Genomic DNA, 22269 nt, shown 5'->3' with positions numbered 1-22269 from the left:
ACCTACCCCTTCCCCGTGGGGTCCGTTTGGAACTTTGAGCCTCTGTAGGGTTTGCTGAGTGCTGGGTTGTGGTTTGGTGGATCGTGGGGGTGTATGCAAGCCTTAGGGTCCATCCTGTATGCACACTTACTTCACTTACTCTCATAATTGTAGTCTCCTTGCAAATCTTTTCCGTTCTGAATTCAGATGATGCCTCAGCTCCAGCGTTGGAGACTCAGCCTCAAGGAGATGAGGAAGGTGAGTGTCGGTGGGGGGTTGTGTTGGGGGTGGGGCGCGGGCCTGGGGGTGCAGCCACGTCCTCTTGCAAGGACTGCGCTCAGGACGGGCTGGGTTGGCCTTTTCCACCTTTATGAGGCCCCGCCGTCCCTCCTGAGGGCCCCTGAGCATTGCCGCGGTGCTTTCACACAGCACACGCAGAGGCCTCTCTTTAAGTACAAGTTTCTGAGTTGAGATTTTATCTGGATAACATCAAAGATCAGAGGGTAGGATGACATCGTGCTTTGAGACTAATAATAACCAGGACAATCATGATAACTAACTTTTGCTTGGTACTAAATGCCATGGACTCTGGTACTTGAGCCCACTGAGCCCTCAGGACGTCGTATCACAGATGAGAGCGTGTCCGACGTCACAAAGCCGATAGGGGACAAAGGCACGTGTGACCAGCCGGTCGGCCTCAGTGTGGCTCTCGGGCACGTGGTGTACTGATCGCACCGTAAATATTCAGTTACATTTGTTAATATTACTGCCAAAGATCTGTTCCCAGAATGCTGTAGGCAAAAGTTACGCTTTACGTACTGCACTTTGTATTGAATCTTTCAACTGAGTGACGACCCTGTGTGTTACATGAATATCCATCTTTACCACGCAAGGATATGTTGCTATACTTTGGGACTTTTTGCCAAAACCTGTTCTTTCCAGTGGAGCCTGTCTGGACTCATATCACTTTTATTTATACTTTTGGACGAAGAAAGAAAGAAAAAGGCATATGCTAAAGTTTTTAAAAATGTATGTTGTCATTCCCTTTTGTTTCCTGCACATAATCATTTTATTATTTTTAAAAAATCTCTACAATGTGTGTTTCCTGATTGTATTGATCTTGGGGGCTTTTCGACTGCCTGCTGAAACCTGTAATTGAGAGACTTTGTGTTTCAGGATGAATTAAAATAATCATCATTTTATCTTTGTTTATTAGATATTGCATCCCGATACCCCACGCTTTGGACTGAACAAGTTAAAAGTCGACAGAACAAAACCAATAAGAATTCAGGTAAAAAGGAGCCCAGTGTGACTTAGTTAATGGACCTGGAAAGTGGTCTTGTTTTCTGGAAGTTACATGCAGAGCACATCTTTTTCCCTGGCTACCAATGAGTCACGCAACTAATGCCATGGCTTGCCCACCAGAATACAGTTCAAATCTGAGTGTTTTATTAAATATGGTAAGTTATAGAACATGTTATGGAATAGTTAACATTTTTTGCTCAGAAATTATCATTATGGATACGTTTTCCTATTGCATAGAGACATTAACCTGTACGTTTCTCTTATGAACTTTAGAAACCAAGTTAGTTTTGTTCAGTCTTGTCACCGTACTTCCAAAACTTGCCTAATTTGGTTTGCTTCTGTACCATATAGACTAGTACATGGGAAACTGGTTCAAACATTGAATGTTTCAGATTTATTGGGGGACCTTGAAATTCAGGGGATTTCACTGATGCCCAGGGGAACATCAGTGTGGCAGTACTCCAAGTTAATTTGAGAAACAAATATAAAATTATTGTAAAAATGTCATTGGAAATGTACATTGTTTTAAAAAGCAGTTCTAATTGTCAGTAGGAAGCTATTCAGGGTTTGACAGTTAGTTCCCTATAAGTTCACAGAACGAGTACGTCTGTATTTCACCCATTACTTTCTGTTACCAGATTTTCAGGCCTTACATGACCTGTCAATTATAATTAACTAATAAAAACAGTGCAGACTTGCAGTACTTAGTGGGACTGAAAATAGTGCTTCAGGAAATTCCAGTTTACGTAAGTTACCCTACACTGTAATTTGATTTAAATCAGCCTACATGTGTAGAACACAAAAAGGTGACATTGAGTTGACTTGCAGACATGGGGCATGAAATTACGAGGTTATATCTCTATTTAATGCCAGTTGTTCAGATACATGCTCTTTCTGAGGGTCCAAAGAAAGTCAGCCCTAGTGAGTATTTTAAGATGTTAAATATAGTATTTACTTTATTAAGTTTAGTGATAAAATGGCAAACAATCATAGATTTTACGGAATGACCACCGTTGTCACTGAGATTTCAATGTCAGAAGAGTTTCCTTTGTACTAAATTTTTATTTTTAAAAGATACTTTTAGTAATAATCTTTTTTGGTAGAAGTAGACACATTTATTTAACAAAACATAAATAAGTTGTGACTTTTTGTTATTCTGTGTTTTTAAACATTTACCTTGTTTGTTGGTACTCTTTCATGTTCCTTTATAGAAGAAGCCAAACTGAGAACGCATTGCTTTTTTTCTCTGGTGTTTCTTTATATCAGTTAAAAGTACTATCCCCCGCATCCCCCAAGTTTGCACTAAAATAACATAATGTTACTTACGTGACCAAACATGGGGAGTATGACTGCCATGCGTAGTGAGGGAAGCCGTGTGGGTATATGGGCAAATGTACTTTGGAGCATAAAGTGATAGTCGTTTTCAGAAGGGACCTCCTTGTAAAGGAAACAAAATAATCCGAGTCTATGAAAATTTACACGTGATAGGCACTCAGTACATGTTTAATTTATCCCATGTGTTCCACGGCCACTTTGATGGTATCATTGCATTCTTATCTAAAGCAAACTAAATGAAACAAAAAATAAATACATACATAACTAAAAGTTTGATCTAATGTACATACCATGACAGTGTCACTGCTAGACTTTTAGTAATTGAAGTTCAACATAAATATAAATGGAATATTCTTCTGTTGGTTCATTATGCAGGAAAAGCATCATTTTCATTATATGATTCGATATACATTGAGTAAGTGACCAAAACCTAAAACTGCATTTTACTTAAGAATGCGTGACTCGGTTTTTTTCTATTAATATATAATTGACAGTGTCTATTTCTTTATGTTCTTGAATCATCTTATTATATTCAACTTTATCATTCCATTTATGGAAGTTATAAAAATTGATTATGAGATTTTACCAGATAAGAGATTTTGTGACAGTTTAATTATATCAAATTAATTTATCTCTGTTTATTAAACTGATACTCTTGCCCTGCGGTACATTAAATACCTTCTAGATTTCTGCCTGATTTCCTTTAAACCAATCTAGAATACTAAAGAATGCACTTTCTTTGTTAGTTGGAGCAGCAGTGATAATAGTAAGAGCGGCTAATGTTTCTCGTGCTTACGATGTGCTGGTACCTCACATGCCTCGTTGCCCCTCTGTCCTGCTCCGCCGACACAGCAAGCCAGTGGGGCTGCTGCACTTCCCATCCCTGAATCTCAGAGGAGGAGAAGGCAGTTACAGCCAAGCCCAGACGGCATGGGCAGGGTCTCTGAGGATGGGAACTGCAATGCCACCTGACCACCGACCCCGGCCGTGATCCTCACCACTGTCCTTCAGAGAGGGGACACCTCCTCTGCTTCACTGAGACATGGGGGCGCCTGGCATCGCTGTCCGTGCTCACCTGGTGACGCAGCCGGGCCCCTGTTAAAATGCACCTGTGCTGCCTACAGCCATTGTCAGCCGTTAAACCTTCAGTTCGAATCCTTCATCACACTGAGGGGACGGGGCAGAGAAAGCTGGAGGAGTGGGGACACAAGGGCGTTTCCCACGGTGGCTGCGGACGAGCGATGCGGATGGACCCTCCTGTGTCTTCCAGCCTGACCCCGCCGCTCGTCCCCTTTCTCATTTCCCCGAAGACCCTTCTTCCTGGCCCTCGTCCTCAGACCTCAGACTGTTCCCCGAGCAAACCGCGCACTGTCTTACCTACATTCTTATTTCCTATCCCTGCTCCTGGGAAGGCACACTTTGCTTTTCAAATATTCTCAACTCTCGGTCACTGCTGGGTCTGCTGGGGGCCCAGCTCCTGGCGCCTCGTCTCGGCTCTCTGCGCGCACCCACCTGCACGCGCCCCCCGACGCCCTCCCTCTGCGCGCACGCTCAGCGTCACTCCTCCCGTCTGCTCTGGGCTCGTTTTGCACGTTTACCTCTGCCGTCGTGACGGGACCCAGCACACAGAGCCCGAGCGTGCAGTCCACGCCCGCAGGTCCCCAGGGCAGGGTGGGGGGCTTCTCCCTCAGCCCTTCAGGGAGCGGAGGGGCCGCGTTCCAGGGAGCTATCCCTTCTAGACTCGGGACGGAGGCTCCCGTGCAGTCCGTTTCCCCGGCTCGCTAGCTCTTCATGAGCTGGGTCAATAACCCATCCAGCAGGTCCCGACTGCGTGTCCACCGGCCGAGCCACGGCCCCCAGTCTCTCGGTCAAGCACAGATGTTCCCGTGAAGGCATTTTGTAGAAGAGAGCGCCGTTTAGATGGGTGACTTTGAGTAAAGGGGGTTCCCCTCCACCCTTCGGCTTGCTCACCCAGCAGGAGGGGCCCCCATGATGGCCCGTGGGGCGTGGCATGGGCAGGCGGACTCTGTTTATCTTTTCCGTCAGGAGAGCACAGAGGGCTCTCTGTTGTCTCATTGTCTATTTCACATAAACAATTTATCCGCTGAGTGGGCCCCTGTTCTCCAGTGCAGACACTGCAGTGCACCAGGCGTGCAGGGCTCTGCGGGGACCCAGGGCTTTGCTGGGGTCCACGGGCGGGCAGCGTGCAAGATGGGTCCTGCATCGGCGTCTCTGCCCTGCTCTGGGGAAAGAGATGCGTTCTGGCTTTGCCCCACACCTCCAACGGTTGCCCCCGGAAACGTGAGCTCTAAGGTCCCGGAGTGGGTTGTCCTTTGACGTGTGCTGTGTGACAGTCCCCCTTGGAAACACCCTTGTTGTCCTCAGCCGTGATGCATGGGAACCCCCTCGTCTATTTGCTTTAGGAATCTGCAGTTTGGGAAGGCTGAGGGTCTTCCCCACCCTACTCCGGCCACTGTCACCATCTGGGGTCACGGTGCCTCCGCAAGGCCCAGCCTGGCCAGCTAGGAGGTGGGCACTGGCGGGGGGCACTAGCGCCCACTCCCAGCAGCTTCAGAGCGGGTGGTGCTTCCTGAAGACCAAGAGCGCGAACTGGGGCATCATCGGGCGTTTGGTTTCATTACTTATTCAGATCCCAAGCTGGCAGGGGAGCATGTCTGCTTTCTCTCTCTGCCTGTGGTCGAGCCAAGGCGATGGGCCCTCGGAGGCCTCCAGAGGTGGGCCCTGAGTTCCAAGGCGCTGCGGATGGCTGCAGACCCAGGGCACACGCAAGCCGCTCAGCCGCCGGCTCTGATAAACAAGCCCCTGGCTTTAGTGGTCTTCTGGTTTGCGGTCTTTTTAAGGTTTGCATGTGAACTGGAGAAAACCTAGAGGCCCCGCTTTTGCCATCTCTGAAACCCTCCTCCCACTTGGAAGAAAAATATGTTTTCCTCCCTAAGCCATTAAAAATAGCTCTGTTTTATATCCAAGAGATGTTCTGTATGTCAGGATGTTCCACAATTTTATGGGACCCCCTCAGTGGAAACATTTTTCTGTTTTATTCGGGATTGATAGTTTTGTTTTATGGCACATATTAAACTTATTGCCAAAAGATGATTGTCTTTTGATTCTGCTCTAAATCATGGTAAATTGCACTCCCTCGGGGAACAGAACAGCAGTTCTCTTTTCTTTCTTCCTTTTAAAGCCTTAAAGTATTAGTTCCTCATTTCCCTTTCTGTTCCATTCTTCAAACATGACATTACGAAACATCAAGGTGCCAACTGCATTCTTATAAAGTGTTGGTCCTTTGAAGAAATTAAGATAAATCAAATAGCTCCTTTTAAACGGGTGTTGTTTACCAATATTAATAAAGCTACCTAAAAATGTACAAGGCAATTTATCCAAGTTTCCTAACTATAAAAGGGAGTTTTAATTCCAATCATATTTAATTCTTAGGTTTCATTATTCAAGCTCGGGTTAGATAATCAGGATGCAGCATTTCAGCATAAGTGCAGAGGAAAGTAACGCAAGTAAGCAGATTGTATCTGAGCTGCTTGAAAACACACACCAGCCTCCGTACACACAGACACCTGTACTCTCACCGCGTGAAAATAAAAAGGGCGTTCGACCTCTTTATTCTCTGGATGAATGAGATTCAGCCCATCGTTGAGTTACTGAGGTTAAACAGTGCCCTTTGTGGAGCCACAGCCTGCAAGTCGTGGAAAGCTTACTTTGCATCAGACAGAGTCCTCTGTGATTTAATGCGTAATATAGCCCACCTCTCCCTGTCCTGTGGGTGAGAACACCTTTCAGAATCTCCACGTGGCTGGCAGGGGTCTAGCCCAGATCTGTGACTGCACGTCAGACTCGCGTCCCTTTCAAAGCCAACCACCTTGCTGTGATGTGACTTTGGTCCAAGTTTCCCGAGGTGCCTCTGTTGGTGACGGTGGGTTAGGAGCCCGCCTCGCCCCGGAAGCACCTGGATGGGAGGAGCCCGCCTCGCCCCGGAAGCACCTGGATGGGAGGAGCCCGCCTCGCCCCGGAAGCACCTGGATGGGAGGAGCCCGCCTCGCCCCGGAAGCACCTGGATGGGTTCTGGCAGTTCTCGCCTGGCCAGGCTGTCCTCTGGGGAGGGCGGTGGGTCCAGAAGGGACGTGATGGGAGGTGACCCTGGGCAGAACTGCTCTCAGGCAGGCAGAAGGGGCGCCGCACACGAAGCCCCTCTTCACGTGGGATGGAGCACAGGGGACCAGGGCGGGGGCCAGATGGACCGCTCACGGCGCGGGACAGAGTGAGCTGAGCTGCTGTGGGCCCAGCCGTCCCTTTCCCCGAGCCCCTGGGTCTAGTGCAGGCTTCCTTCTGACGAGAGTTATGGCTGCTACAGCTCGGAGCCCCTGGGGCCTCGGGAAGGGCAGGGGCTGAGCTGGGCTCCCACACGGCACGGCGGCCCCGATCAGCCTCTCTGAGCACCAGTTCAGCACCTCATCTCCACGGCAACGGTGAGCTGACCTCACGGGAGTCGGGGCGTGTCCCAGGGAGCCCTGGCGTCCAGCGGGGCCATCAGAGGCCAGGGTGTAAATAGGACTGGGGTTAATATCCACTTGTTTACATGCGAGCTCAGGCCTGGACTTTGCAGATAACAAGAGGACGTTTCTTGAGAATCTCTGTCACTCGCGCGTGTGTGTGTTCACTACAGAGGTTACTGGATACCTGCTTTGGAGAACTCAGGTTCTAGAAAGTGTGTGATGGGACTGGCAGTGCTGAGGAAGGGTTTCTCTGTGGCGGTGAGGCTCGCAGGCTTGTGTCCTGTACTGGGCTGCTTTGCTGCGTGAACCGGACGCGACGTCTCTTCTTTGCTCTTCACACGTGTGACCAGAACGTTAATAGACCAGGTATCGCCGTGGTCCTCGTTCTGTGGTCTTCCCATCCGTTGGATCAGAGACTAAATCGGGACTGATGCGGCTCATAAACAGTGGAGGGTCTTTTTGGAAACGACTCACATGGTGAAACCCAGACTAGAATTCCCGCCTCGCCCGCGAGGGCAGTGGAAGGCTATTCCGCCGATGGCCGCCTCTTCTCGATGGGCCCCGTCTTGTCACCCTCGCCGTTTAGACTGCTGACTGATGCCCGGCTCTTGCCCAAGCATGACGCATGGCCGGTGACAAGGACCTGCGTGACCTGGCTGTGCGGCCGGCGAGTTTGGAAAACGTTCATCAGTCGTTAAGGATTTTGATTCAGTCCCGGGAATGGTGTGGCGTGTGCCAGTGTCTGTATACGATCGAGCGTGTATTAAGTACTTATTTTCTATCAAAAAATTACCTTTGTTTTTAAACAGGTGCAACCTTTCCCCTTACCTTCATTCGTCTTCATAGTTATCATCTTTCTCCTCTTTGCTTGCATCCTGAGTTTCTCTCTCAGGTAAGCCCTGGTCTGGAAGCGTCCCTCTGGTTTTGCCTGAAAATCACATTCGTGGCTGAAGCCAGCATACGTCAGGCTATCGTGTTTCAGATGAAAAAGCAGACCAGGGATCTGCCTGTTAAAAAAGATCTCGTTTAAGTTATATATTTAATAAAACGTCTGCATCAAAACACAGAATATCTAAGTAATGTTACGGTTCTGTGTACTAAGACGTAGACCTGAAGATATTAGTAGTTTCTCAAACTACTTAGATCTTTTGTACCAGCCTGTCTGACCCCAGACATACAAAAAGTGCAAAAATGTACCTAAGCAGCAAATCCAGGTGATTCGCCTAATGTTCCGGTTTACTTTGTATGATCATCATGGGGGCATAGGTTTCTAAATGACACACCGGGGTTTATCAGGAAGGGTAGGTGTAAATGTTGGAAGAAATGCACCCGCAATTCCGTGTCTAGACAGGGAGCTCACAGGTTCACCCTTGCTCTGGGGACCATCCCGGGGGAGCCCCTCTCTGCGGCCGTGCGGGGACCCAGGGGCCTTCTCTCCTGGGCTCTGTGGCCTCATCCGTGGATCAGTTTCAGGAAGGGGAGAGCCACACGGAGGGCAGAGACCCCTCCTGCAGGTCCAGCCTGGCCTTGGACCTGCCGCCTCTGCTCCCTCCGTCCTGCTGCCGGCAGCCGGTCTCTTGTCCAAGGTCTCTGCGTGTCAGGCGCTGGTTGAGCCCTGGATACAGCCTCTAGGAAAACAGTAAATATGATATAGCTTCCCTGCGTGATTAGGTCCTGTGATCGTGTCTCACTGGTTAGTTTATGTTTCCTTTTGCATCATTCGTATGGTTGCACACACACACACACACACACACACACACACCTGTGAGTGTGTATTCATGTTGCGTATACATACGTGTACGTTCTGCTGCAGATGGGTGTGCGCTTGGGTCCCGTCTCCCCAGCCCTGTGCTCACGCCCCGGGAAGCTCAGTGCTGCTTTGTACTTGCTGGTTGCCTGTGCTTCCCACAGCACGGTGCTGCCTGTTGAAACTTGCGCCACCAGACCTAGAATCCTGATTAAAATGCACATTCCTTGTCTCACCCTCGATCAGAACACTGGAGCCTCTGGGGTGGGGCTCTGAAGCTGCCTTTTAAGCAGCTTCTCTGGTGATTTTCATTTATGTGAACATTTGGGTCCCACTGCAAACACGTGTTAACTATTATCAGCAGGGTTTTGGCCATCTTTAAGTGTTTTCTTGTAATTACACATGTATGTAAAACAAAGCGCTGTTTCTGGAAGGCATCGGAGGACTAGGCCAAGGCCACACAGATATCAGTTGTCCTCATGCTGTGTGCCCCTTCCTTTCACACCTCCATTCTGTCCTGCCTTTGAGGTGTGTCACGTCGTCCACTTCCCTCCAGGCCCGCAGTGCCGGGCCCACTGAGGCATCTGGGCTTCGCTTGGCTTGGGTCACCGCTTGGGTTCTGAGGGTCTCCAGGCCTCCCCATCTGAGTTTCTGCCTCGGTCTTTCTCCCCACTGCAGCTTTCTCGACATTGAGCTTTTAAAGCAAGAGCCACGTCTCTGTTCAGAGCTCTGCAGCGGCCTCCTGGGTCACCTCACCATAAGGCCGAGTGCCTCCTAGGGCCTCTGGTGGCCACTGGTGGCCGCCCATTCTGCAACCTCTTAAGCCAGCTCTGCCCATCCACACTCCATGCTGTGTGTTTTCTTTAAGCAGCTTTATTGAGATGGGATTCACATACCGTACGATTGACCAGTTTGAAGTGTACAAGTCAGAAGTTTTGGTAAAGTTACAGAGTTGTGCAATATCACCACAGCCTAGTTTTAGAACATTTCATCTCTCCAGAAACCCCAAACCCCATATTCATTAGCAATCGGTCCCCACTGACAACCCCCAACCCTTGGTGACCGCAAATCTGCTTCAGGCTCTGTAGATGGCCTTGTTCTGTCATTTCAGGTGTGTAGAATCTTACACTATGGCGTCTTGGTGACTGGTTTCTTTCACTTACCATTATGCTCATACGGGTCATGCACGTGGCAGCGTGCGTCTCAGGACCTCATCCCTTTTTACGCCTCAGTAACTTCCCCTTGTATATATGGACCACATTTTATTTGTCTGTTCATCAGCTGATGGACGTCTGGGTCATTTCCACTTGTCAGCTATTACGAATAGTGCTGCTATGAACATTCCCACACAAGTTTTTGTGCGGACATACGTTTTCTCTTGGGTTCATAACTGCTCCAGCAGTTGAACTGCTGGGTCACATCGTAACTCGACATTTAACATGTTTAGGGGTTGACAAACTGTTTTCCAAAGTGGATGTACCATTTGGCGTCCTCATCAGCAGCGCACGAGGATGCCGATTTCTCCACATCCTCTCCAGCACTTGTCATTTTCCATTTTTCGGATTACAGTCATTCTGGGAAGTGTGGAGTCGAGTCTCCGTGTGGTTTTGCCTTGCGTTTCCCTGATGACTAAGGATGTTTAGCACCTTTTCAGGCACTTACTTGTAAATCTTCTTTGGAGACATGTCTATTCAAATGCTGTGCACATTTTATTGTTTGGTTATCTGCCTTTAGTTCTGGAGTTGTTAGACTTTATGTATGCTAGATACAGATCCCTTATCCAATATATGATTTGCAAGTATTTTGTTCCATCCTGTGTGTTATCTTTTCACTTTTTTGATAATGCCCTTTGAATCACAAGGGGTTTTAATTTTGATGAAATCCAATTTATCTATTTCTCTTTTGTTGCTCATGCTTTTGTTGCCTAACCAAGGTCTCCCTCTGTCGCCCAGAGTTGAGACCCCCTTTTGGGTAAGACAGGGAGCTGCCGCTGCCGCCCACAGAGCCTCACAGAGGCCTTCGTGCCCCCAAAGCCAGCGGTCTTCCTGCTTTGCAAAAACATGCCCTTATACCGTCCTCTTCCATAGACTAGCCTGAACTTTGAGGGTGGAATTTGGTGTTAATCCTGCTGGAAAATTTCCTCCCTCTAACTTGAATTTTCTTCTTTCAGCTGGTGAAGTTGGCTAACAGTTACATCAATAGCAGGTCTGAGTGGGGAAGGGATAGGAGAAAATGTTGTAAAAGAAAAAAGTATAAAACTTGCATGGGATATACTTATACTAAAACTAGTCTTCGTTTATCTGAAAGTCTCATTTCACCTGGTATCCTGTATTTTGTCTGGCAACCCTGCCTGCCAATGAACACACTTCCCTGTTTTCAACCTCTGTTGGGCTAATAATCTTCAGCAGAGAAAGGTTCCTTGGGCTTGCTTCAAAAAATCGAGTTTTCGTACAATGTATTCGTCTGCTAGGGCTGTCTTAACAAAACACCACAGACTGGGGCGGGGAGCTGTTTATTTCTGGTCCTGGAGGCTGGGAGTCCGAGCAGAGGTGCCAGCAGGATGGGTCCTGGTGAGAAGGCTCTTCCTGGCCTGCAGACAGCTGCGTCTTCTCTGTGTCCTCACATGGCCTCTGCTATGGGCTCTCGCAGTCCTGGTGTCTGTGCTTCCTCTTGTAAGGACTTGGGTCCCATGACCTTTATGACCACATTTAACCTTAATCACCTTCTTAAGAGCCCTGTCTGCAAATACAGGCATATTGAGGGTTAGTTAGGGCTTTACCCTGTGGGTTTTGGAGGAAAACAGTTCAGTCCGTAACATACAGAACAGAGTGATTTTACTGTGCTTGGATTTGGGTGTTTGCACGGAAAGCACGACCTATCAGGAAAACGGCTCAGCGTGGAGGTAGAGGGGCTGTTGGTGTGCCCCCTTTGTGTACATCTCCAGCCCCCTTCTGCATCCTTCTTTTCTGCAGTCACCCTGGGCTCCAGGGATCTTTCTCTTGAAAAGTCCCCTTACAACAGGAATGATTTTGTATTTGGTTAAAGAAGTGTAATACTCATGAACGCTATCTGGGTAATTTCTCATCAACCTTTGATAAAAGTTTCCATGTTTCACTAGATTGAAATTTATCCCAGTGTATCAAATGTTGGCTGAAGACAAAATTGAGAATTTCCTCCAAACTCAGTATGGCTTCAATGGCCACAAATATCTTATATCAAGTGGACATTCTTCTGTTTGAACATTTTTATTGAGGCCGAGTTGATTTACAATGTTGTGTTTAATTTCTGCTATACAGCAAAGTGATTAGACATATATAGATACATATTATACACATATATATTATATGATTATACACATTATACATATATATATATATTCTTTGCCCTTATGGTTTATCCCAGGAGACTGAGTATAGTTCCCTGTGCTGTACAGTAGGACCTTGCTGTTTACCCATCCTATATGTAATAGTTTGCATCTGCTAATCCCAAACTCCCAATCCATCCCTCCCCCACCTGTCCCCCCCCAACTTGGCAACCACAAGTTTGTTCTCTATGTCTGTGAGTCTGTTTCTGTTTCATAGATAAGTTCATTTGTGTTGTGTTTTAGAGTCCACATATAAGTGATATCGTACGGTATTTATATTTCTCTGTCTGACTTACTTCACTTAGTATCATCATCTCTAGGTCCATCCATGTTGCTGCAAATGGCATGATTGCACTCTTTCTATGGCTGAGTAATATTCCATTGTATATATGTACCACATCTTCTTTATCCATTCATCTGTTGATAGACATTTAGGCTGTTTCCATGTCTTGGCTATTGTGAATAGCACTGCTATGACTTTTTTTCTTTCCGTGGGATCTTAATTCCCTGATGTGGGATCAAACCCATGCCCCCTGTGATGGAAGTGCAGAGTCTTAACCACTGGACCACCGGGAAGTCCTCAAATAGTGCTGCTATGAACATAGAGGTGCATTCATCTTTTTGAATTATGGTTTTCTCTAGATATACGCCTAGGAGTGGGATTGCTGGGTCATATGGCAATTCTATTTTTAGTTTTCTAAGGAACCTGCATACTGTTCTTCACAGTGACTGCACCAATTTGCTTTGCTACCAACAGTGTAGGAGGGGCTCCCTTTTCCCCACAGCCTCTCCGGCATTTGTTATTTGCAGATTTTTTAAGGATGGCCATTCTGACTAGTGTGAGGTGATGTCTCATTGTGGTTTTGATTTGCATAAAACGGGTATTCTTCATTGTGATGCTTTTTTACTATTTTTTTGAAAACCAGCCAAGTACAGCTTTACATTAACTAAGAAAAAATGTCCTGTATTTTATGAGGCCACCTCAGTGTCCGCCACTCCTGCCAGCAGGGATGTTTGTTTCCAATATTCTCTGTGCCCTCTGAGGCCACCCCGAGTGTTCACACAGCTGTACAGGTTTTTAAGAAATACTTGATCTTCATGCCGTAATGGATATTATAAACGCAACGTGCGAGGCTTTATAGCCTCTTGTAATGGACGATTGCCTTACTTTGTATGCCTGTGGACTTCATAGAGCAGATTTTGCAGATCACAGTGTGTGGCACATTCGGTTGTGCTGGAGGACGTACACCTATTAGATGAGTAGTTGGGAAGATGTGTAGAGAAGCCTGGACAGCACACCGGCCGAGGGGGGTGGTCCAGCGTCTTTATCTACAGCTGCTCCCTTGACTAGGAATGCCAAGAAGCACTCCCTCTGACCCCCTGTTTATATTGCTCATGACTTTTGGAACTTAACTTGAGAAACACATTGTCCAACATTAGCCTCAGCTGAAAGGCATGCTTTCTTTCGTTGGACACTTGGAAATACTTTGTTTTTCTGTTTTGGTGTGATTCTGGATCGAGAGAAAGATGGGTTCTTTCTTCATTTTAGAAGTCAGTTTTTAAAACTAAAAGAGAGGAAAAGAAAGAAAAATTCCTCTAAAATTCTGCTTGGGAAGAGAGTTTTCATTAACTGAAGAGTTTTTAAAAAACATTGTAAGTGTTTTCCAATCATTATGTGTTCTCATGATCACTGGGCTGTTTTATCTAAAGGCATTGCTTTAACTTTTGAAATAACAACATGTTATGACCAAACTGCCTAGGAAGAAGAGGACTTACGGGTTGAAGCAGATGTTAATAAATTATTGAGGATATTTCTCCTTGTTTCATGTCTTGCCTCTGTTTAAAAATTACTGCCTGCTATTTCCTTGTTGTGCCTTTTTATAATTTGTAAGGCCACAGTGGACGTCTAATAGATGATTAAGTCAGTACTGAATGCCTGTGAATTTCCTATGGTGACTTGTAACATTTTAGATGTGACATAAGGTGGAGATTAGAGTTTTGAGCCAATAAGATGGTAGTGAGGACCCAGAATGACTGGGGGTCTTGATTGTGTCGGGGACCAGTCCTGTGGGCATAAGTGAGAAGCCGCTCAAAGACTGTGGGGGAGTCAGCTTCTGTTGCTAGAATTTCACACTCACATCTTTTCAGATGTGGAACAGTATTTTAATTATTTTATGTTTAACATACTTTATTTTTACAGTGCCTTCAGGTTTATAGAAAGCACCGAGTTCCCGCAAACATAGGGAACTCACTTGGGTAAATACCAAGGAGTGTGATTGCTGGATCATATGGTGAGGGCATGTTTAGTTTTGTAACAAACTTGCCACACTGTTTTCCAGGGTGGCCATGCTATCTGCACCCCCGTCAGCAACGTGTGAGAGTTCCTGTTGCTCTACATCCTCACCAGCATTTGGTGTTGTCCGTTTTTGGGTGTTTTTTTTTGGATTTTATCCACGCTAATGGGTGTGTAGTGGTAGCTCATTATTGCTTTTATTTGAAGTCCCCTAGTGACATATTATACTGAGTATCTTTTCACGTACTTACTTGACATCTGTGAGTCTCCTTTGGTGAAGGTCTTCTATTTTTCCCTTGCATTGTTTTCTTATTTTTGAATTTTAACTGCTCTTTGTGTATTTTTGTAAGTCTTTTGCAGACATGTGTTTTGCAGATATCCTCTTCCTGTCAGGGGCTTATCTTTTCATTCTATTAACAGTGTCTTTTGCAGAACATAAGTTTTCTATTTTGATAAAGTCCAACTTATCAATTATTTTTTCATGGATCATTGCCTTCGGTGTTGTATCTAGAAAGTCATCACTAAACCCAAGTTCACCTAGATTTTCTCCTATACTATCTTCTAGAAGTTTTATAGTTTTGCATTCACCATTTAGGCCTATAATCCATTATGAGTTAATTTTTGTGAAGGGTGTGATGTCTGTGTCTAGACTCATTTTTTGGCACTTGGATGTCCTCTTGCTCCAGCACCATTTGTTGAGAAGATTATCCTTATACCACTGAAATGTCTTTGCTCCTTTGTCAAAGATCAGTTAATTATATTTGTGTGGGTCTATTTATGGCTCTGAAACAGTGTTAAGACTTAAAAATGTTCAGTAATTGGCTGTGGATGGGGCGATGACTGGGAATAGAATTAATAGAGACCAGAAATAAGGTCTAAAAGCAAAGAAATGAGAGTTTAGATGTTGTACAGGAAGATACGGAAAAGATGCAGGTTCTCGGCCAAGTCTTTCTGGGAACAACCAGGGGCGTCTTGACAGCTGTCAGAGCTGGTCTCACCCGGGGACTGCTTCCCCATCTCCGTGACCCAGGTCTGTGCCGTGGACCTTCGGCCTGAGTCTCAGCCAGAAGGAAGCATCTCTCCCTGTGCTCGAGGCCGCCCGTGGGCCCTATTGCTGCCCCTTTGAACAGAGGTGCTGAAAGACGTTCTGGGCGATGAGAGCGTGAAATAACATGTTTCCGACAAGACACTCGGAGCATTCACGAGCCTGGGAGAAAGGCTCCCTGGGACTTGGGAGATATTCGAAAAGAAAACTTGGGTATTGGGAAGAATTCAAGATAACATAATTTTAATTACTAAGAAGTGTATTTTAAATGCTCTTCTGTGGATGGAAAGTGTAAGACAGGTATTATTGGTGGGAACATCTCTAATCCTTCGTTGCATTTATTTCTGCTTTATTTATTTATTTTTGGCAGCATATTTTATGAAACTTTTTCTTCCTTTCACTTTTCATCCCTTCCTCTTGTCCAAGTGCCTGGGAAAGACAGCCGAGCCAGCCTCTAGCCGGTGTCCCCACGGCCCTCTCCTCCAGGGACACGGTTTCTGCCGGTGTCCCCACGGCCCTCTTCTCCAGGGACACGGTTTCTGCCGGTGTCCCCACGGCCCTCTCCTCCAGGGACACGGCTTCTGTGGCTGAACACCCCACTTTGTGGGCGGGCTTTGTGCCTGGCCCTCAGAACGGCGGAAGGAGGGCAGGAAGCGGGTGGAGGATGCTGGGGGTTGCCTGGTGCTGGGAGTGTCCGTGCTGGGGTCGGTGGGGGGATGAAGTTTGGTTACATGGGGTGTCCGGGCCCCAGTGACACAGAAGGTGTGGCAGGGAGGGAAGACGAGCCGGTCCGTGGGGCCTTGCGGTGTGAAGACGAGGTGCCCTGAGCCTGGACCCTGTGTCACAGGCCGGAGGTCACCGTGAACCTGGGAGCCCGGGGCCTCGCAGGCTGGAGGAGGTCCAGGAAAGGGTGGCTCGGAGCGGGGCCTGCGTGGGGTGGGGTGGGGGCAGGGGAGCACACCGTTCCCGGGAGAGTCAGCTGGCATCTGGAGCACCTCAGTTTTCTGCTTCAAGCTTGCGGGCAGCCGTCTGGGCTGAGGCCTGGCATCCGGCGTGTGTGCCATGTGACAGAGCGGCTTTTCTCTTCACCGCCGACCTGGGTCTGGCCTTGCTGACCTCTGTGGAGGTCACACTCTGTCCCCCACTTGGTCCCGACAGCCGGAGGGCTCTTCTCTTGCAGGTACTGCAGGCTCTCAGCCTGTGGGATGGCAGGAGGCCCTCTGCGTACACTGGGCCCAAACGTGGCCTTAGTAGGTAATGTGGTACCAGGCGCGCTGTTGGCTGGAGCTTGGCTGGTGACCTGCTCTGTTTGAACACTTCTGCCAAAACGTGTCTTCAGATTTCCTCCCTTGAAAAAGGAAGGGCTTCTGGGGAATGTTTGGCCATCAGGGCCACCAGCGGGATGAGGCGAAGCTTCGGGCAGCATGGTGTCCAGAACCGTCCGGAACCCAGGGCTCGTCGTCACGGGGACCGCTCTCCACTCAGCTACTGCTTCTCACGGCTGCACATTTAAATACAGCTATTGTGAGACTTAACACCCAGATTATGAAATGGGCACGGCACACTTCAGTAAGACCTGCCCTCCTTAGAGTTCCGTCCAGCATCCTATTCGCGTCCTGCTGGGAGACGTACACTTCGTCCTTCACTGCACAGCGGTGGGCACAGAGCCTCCTGACCAGGGCGTGGGGATCCCGCCAGCAGCCGGGACGAGGCGCTCGGAGACAGAGGGAAGCCTCCCTTTGCTCTTTGTGTCTTGGCGGAAGATGAAAGTCCCGCACAGGTGTGGGCGTCTTCTTGAAGGAGGCGCGGTACACCAAGGGTCTGGCTTGACTGAGGAAAGAAAATGCAAACAGAACCGTTTGAGCCAGCTGCAAACATCTGAAAATAAACTCCCCCAAACAGTGTGAAACCATCACGGCAGCTGCAGGAAACTGCCCCGGGCCTGGGACCAGCCCCCCTGCCTAGTTCTCCTTCGAGGACGCTCAGCTCTGCCAGTTCAGCGGCTCCTCAGATGCCCCCTCCGGGTGTCCCCACCCCTCGGGGTGGACGGCCTCTCTTCTTTGCGTCACTCAACTGTGAGGTCAGATCCTCCCTGAGCATGAGATTTCCCGGATTTCAAGACTCTCACAGCTGCCCAGCGCTAAGTCGGGCTGTCCACATCTGTTGGCCACACAGCCGAGGCAGCCGGTCCTGCAGGCCCTAGACCGGGCTCCTCCCCGGCCGGCCTGCTTGGGGTCGGGGTGTTGTCTTCCTGACGTTTCTTTCCTCAGCTGTCCGACAGGCAGAGCCGTGTGCAGACGGAGGAGACGTGGAGACGGGGCCTTACGTGGGTCTGCTGCCGTCAGGAGGGCCTACTACGTGCTCCCTTAGAAAATGAAGGTATAGCACAAGGTTCTTAGGCTCAAAGAATTCAAGTTTATGGTCTGTGTCGGCAGCTTGCAAACCTTCTGGTTTAAGACTCCCTCTATGCTCCTAGAACTGACTGAGGCCCCCAAAGGGCTTTTTAAACATGGTTTATATTCATCAGTATTTATGCTTAGTACCAAAACTGGGAACTTTTTAATATACGCTCCCTTAGGTGTCATCATGAGTCACTTGTGAGCCTGAGAAGACAAAGGGCACCTCAGTATTTACAGAAATAGTTCTGACCTCGGGGGCCTCCTGGGAAGGGGTCCTGGGGCCGTGCTCTGAGGGCCACCCGTCCGAGTGCCGACAAGACAGACGTCTCAGAGCCAAGAGGGAAGCCCCAGCTCTAGAGCCATCCAGGACGGCTGAGAAATAAAGGGACAAGCGAAGTGCCGTGGAGATTCGACAACAGCGTGAGCCCCTTGCTGGTGGGCCGATGGGGAAGTGTCACTGCAGATGGGGGACGGAAGTTTTGTGGTCAGGCCTCTCCAGCCCGAGACCCACCTTGGATCCAGACAGCACGAGGACTTACATCCCTAATCGGAACACTTTGCTGCCCAGCCCCAGACGTCGACCTCCAGGTGATGCAGATTCTTCTCCCAAAGCAAGTGTGGAAGTTCACTCTGTGTGGGGCATGAAGCATCCTTTCTGAAGGTTTCCTTAGAAGAAAGACCCCCCCGGAAGGTGAACTCACGCCGCTCTGTCCTTGGAGACACTCGTGGGTTTCAAATGGCTGTTTGCCCATTGAAACCTGCCCACATTTCATCAAAGAAAAGTCTTAAGGCCGAAGTTCGGTCGGGGCACTTATCGTGCGCAAGGTCTCTGTGCTCCCAGTTCCAGGGTTTGCCGGAACTTGGACTCATGACCTTCTCTCTTTCCCTCCCACCCCGATCATGGCTGATGGTTCTGGTTTCCTTTGGGATGGGTATTTCGGGTCCAGTGATTAGATGGAGAGGAACTGGAGAATATCAGAATTCCTCGCTGTGGGCAGTCCCGGGGGAAACACTTACCCGCGGGACCGGCCTCGCTAAGATCCCCAGTGGCTGATGGAGGTGAGGGCGTCGCTGTCCGGCAGCCATCCCAGCAGTGGTGCCTGGAGCCCGGTTCCTTTCCAGGAGCGTCTTGCTTCCCCTCAGACCTGGGTCAGGTATGGGCGCCTTCAGGTGGGGCGTTGACCGAAGGCTGGACAAAGGTGAGGCTGTGACGGCACGGTGCCTCCCGTGATGGGTTGGTTCCTGCGTGTCCTGGGAGCTGAGCCAGGGCGGGGATGTTGCCCCCGGGAGACCCGCAGTGGTCACGGCTGACCCCACTGCCTCAGGCTTTTCTGTTTGGGGCTCCGGAGCATCGACTCAGGGTTGGAGACCTGGCTTGTGTCCTGCTTCTACTCTAACTGTTGTGAGGCCTTAGGAAAGTCACTTAGTTTTCCACCCTGACTCGCAAGAGTTGGCCTGTCATTTCTTCCCGGTTATGAGGGTTAAAGATCTTCCAGTGCAGGGCCTCTCATCCTGAAGTAAGATGCTTGTTTGCAGGGTCACCTCCTCCGAGCAGGCATCTCTGCTGCGCTAGTCGTCTGGGCCCTTACTTATCAATCCCGCCCCCCCAGGGAGAAAGGGATGCCACGCTCGGAGGGCGGGCACTGTGTGCCAGGACTGTGTGCACCTTGCTGAATCCAGCACTCCCAGGGGCGATGCAGATGGGCCCCGTTCTCCTCACCCTGTAGATGGGGAGACCCCCAGAACACTCGGTGAGTGAGTACTGGAGCCTGGGTTGGCATCTTCCCGGGCCACGGTGTGTCCAGGACACCAGGGTGGGCAGTGCACCAGAGGCAGTGTCGCTTGGGTCAGAATGTTGCTTTGTGTTTTCTCTTTCTCATCTCGGTTTTGTAAAACCCTCTTTTGTTTGTCTGCTTGCAAAGAGAACGAGTTTGGAGAAATTTGGCCACCTCTGGATACTAGCCTGAGTGGACACAGTGCTTTTTAAAATAGGTTGCAATCAGCTGCGTTAGCTTAAACCACTGGTCTTAATGTGAGACCTTCTGGACAATGGGAAATATTCTGATTTCTTTTGTAAGGCATCCAAATATAAAATCATCCTGCTTTTCTTACCTTCCTTTTGTCATGTCTCCTGACTCTGCAGAACTTAAAGGGAAAAACAGGTAACATTTCTAGGGCACATTTTCGGTGCAATGATGTGTTTACCCCTCGCTGACTGCCCACAGCTCTGTGAGTGAGAGAAGGACGCGGCAGCTGTCTGTTGTCCTGGAGAGAGAGGGGTGCTGTGCTAGGGCTGACCCAGGTCTCGGGGTCCTTGAGCAGCGGCAGGAGAGGCTCCCGCAGTGGAGGCCTTGGTGAGACTCGCTGAGGCCAATGCAGTGAGGGTGGGGACAGGTCAGGGGCAGGGAGCACCCTGGAGAATTAGGGTCCATGCGGAGGAAAGAGCGGAATAAAAGGGACCCGGATTCAGGTTTTCAAGAGTGATGTCGGTGAGACTGTCACTGATAAAACAATCTAGAAGATGCAGAGAGAGGTTAGGATGGAAGCGGGTGTGGTTTGGGCCATTCTCTGTCAGGGGCTCTGAGGTCCTTCTGGGGTGGGTGGTCTTCTCCGGGGCTCACGGCGCTGGGTCGCTTCTCTCCCCTGTCTGGGACTCGGGTTCAGGCTGGCTGTTGCTACAGGAATAAACATGGGAAGAAAGCAATTAGAATGGACACCCGGGGTCACTCTTTTCTTTCCAAAGAAACTGTATCTGTGAATTACATCCAGATCTTTATTGTTTTGGAAATATACGTTTGACTGTGGGCTTCCCGTGTTACCTGTTTATACCATTTTGGGGATGTTTCTAGACAGGACTGGTATGTGGCTTCCAAGGGCAGGGGGGCAGGGGTGCCGTGTGTGGGATGTGGCGTGTTTGCCTTGGTGTGAGTGTGAATTCTCACCCAGCTTCGCCTGACTCTGCCATCCTGAGCAAGATATAAAACTTTTCAGAGCCCTTGTTTCCTCACTGGTAAAATACACATGGTAACACGTATACCTCGGTCTGTTATTACCAGGATTAAAGGAGAATATGCCTATAGCTGGGTTCCCTGCCCACCATGCCTGTAAATGTTATGGCAACAATCCTGGATTTAAAAGCTAATCTTAAAACTCTTCCTTTGGAATTAAATTATACAATTGATCGTAAACATGTGTCACTTATGCGCAAAGCCTTAGCACCATGAATCCCAGTTTGATATTTTACTGAAAGTGGACATGTGAGTAATTATATTCCATCAAAACTGTAAGTTTCAAGGTCTCCCCCCACCCACTCTGCCATTTCTAGAAAATCAAATTCTACAGGGGCAACTCTCTTTTTTTTTTTCCTTCTTTGATCATCCGTGTTGTGCAAGTAAAAAGAAAACCACAGACAATTCCATGACTGATGAAGACAACATATGTAAAAATTAAGTAATGGATTCTAAGAGAGCGGGCCTGGCCTCAGACCAGGACTTCGAGGCCAGGATGGCTCAGTTTAAACCCTGTCTCTGACACTCTGTCTTTACCTTCTCTGATTCAATCACAGAACTTGCAAAATGATAACAATAATCCCACCTCACAGAATTATAGCAAAGTGATTCAGTTATACATATTTTTTTTATACATTCTTTTCCATTATGGTGTGATCAAGCAAATTAATACCTGAAAAGCAGGTAGTCATAAGAACCCACTAAATGTTATCGAGTATCACTCTCCGATCTCTGCTGTGTGTGAAACTCCTATGCTTTCTTTTTCTTTTCAAAGATTTCTTTGATGTGGACCATTTTTAACGTCTTTATTGAATTCATTACAACACTGCCCCCGTTCCGTGCTTTGGCCTTTTGGCTGTAAGGCATGCGGGATCCCAGCTCCCCGACCAAGGATCGAACCTGCACCCCCTGCATTGGAAGGTGAAGTCTCAACCACTGGACCACCGGGAAAGTCCCTCATATGCGTTTTATAAGTGAATCCTACTGGACAGATTGTTTATTATTTTATCCCCGAAATATTTTTATATGTGAAGTCCTTTGTAAACCTCAGAATACTTCACAGACTTCCATTCTATGTAGCAGTTAAGCTTTTAGTATCCACCAGCTAAGCAATGTATAATCACACACAGCAGTTAGGTATCTGTATTAAAGAAAATAATGTCCACCTTATGAGCCCCAAGAGCAGTCATGTACATTTTAAGACAAGTAGAGCGAGGGTGCGAGTCTTCCTGCTGATTCAGTGTCCTGACGAGGTTAGTATGCACGTCCAC

The 22269-nt window shown here is 48.3% G+C and overlaps 1 protein-coding gene across 5 annotated transcripts in view; it reads left to right on the top strand.

Annotated features, from left to right (window-relative positions):
* Nucleotides 1–22269, top strand: part of SMOC2 (SPARC related modular calcium binding 2) — a 149329-nt gene that overhangs the window by 74349 nt on the left and 52711 nt on the right. For 3 of the 5 annotated variants that reach the window (XM_027081149.1, XM_027081138.1, XM_027081128.1), the window contains 2 exons: nt 154–237; nt 1196–1270. In XM_027081149.1, the coding sequence (XP_026936950.1) occupies nt 154–237; nt 1196–1270 (159 nt within the window). The remainder of the gene's footprint in view (nt 1–153; nt 238–1195; nt 1271–22269) is intronic. The other 2 variants (XM_027081154.1, XM_027081145.1) reach the window with 1 other exon arrangement.

Source organism: Aethalodelphis obliquidens, unplaced genomic scaffold (assembly GCF_003676395.1).
Source record: "Aethalodelphis obliquidens isolate GAN/ISIS:26980383/991018 unplaced genomic scaffold, ASM367639v1 scaffold3, whole genome shotgun sequence".
In the NCBI taxonomy this organism is placed as follows: domain Eukaryota; kingdom Metazoa; phylum Chordata; class Mammalia; order Artiodactyla; family Delphinidae; genus Aethalodelphis; species Aethalodelphis obliquidens.
The sequence above is the reverse complement of the archived record's forward strand: the minus strand, read 5'-3'. Positions and strand labels throughout refer to the sequence as shown.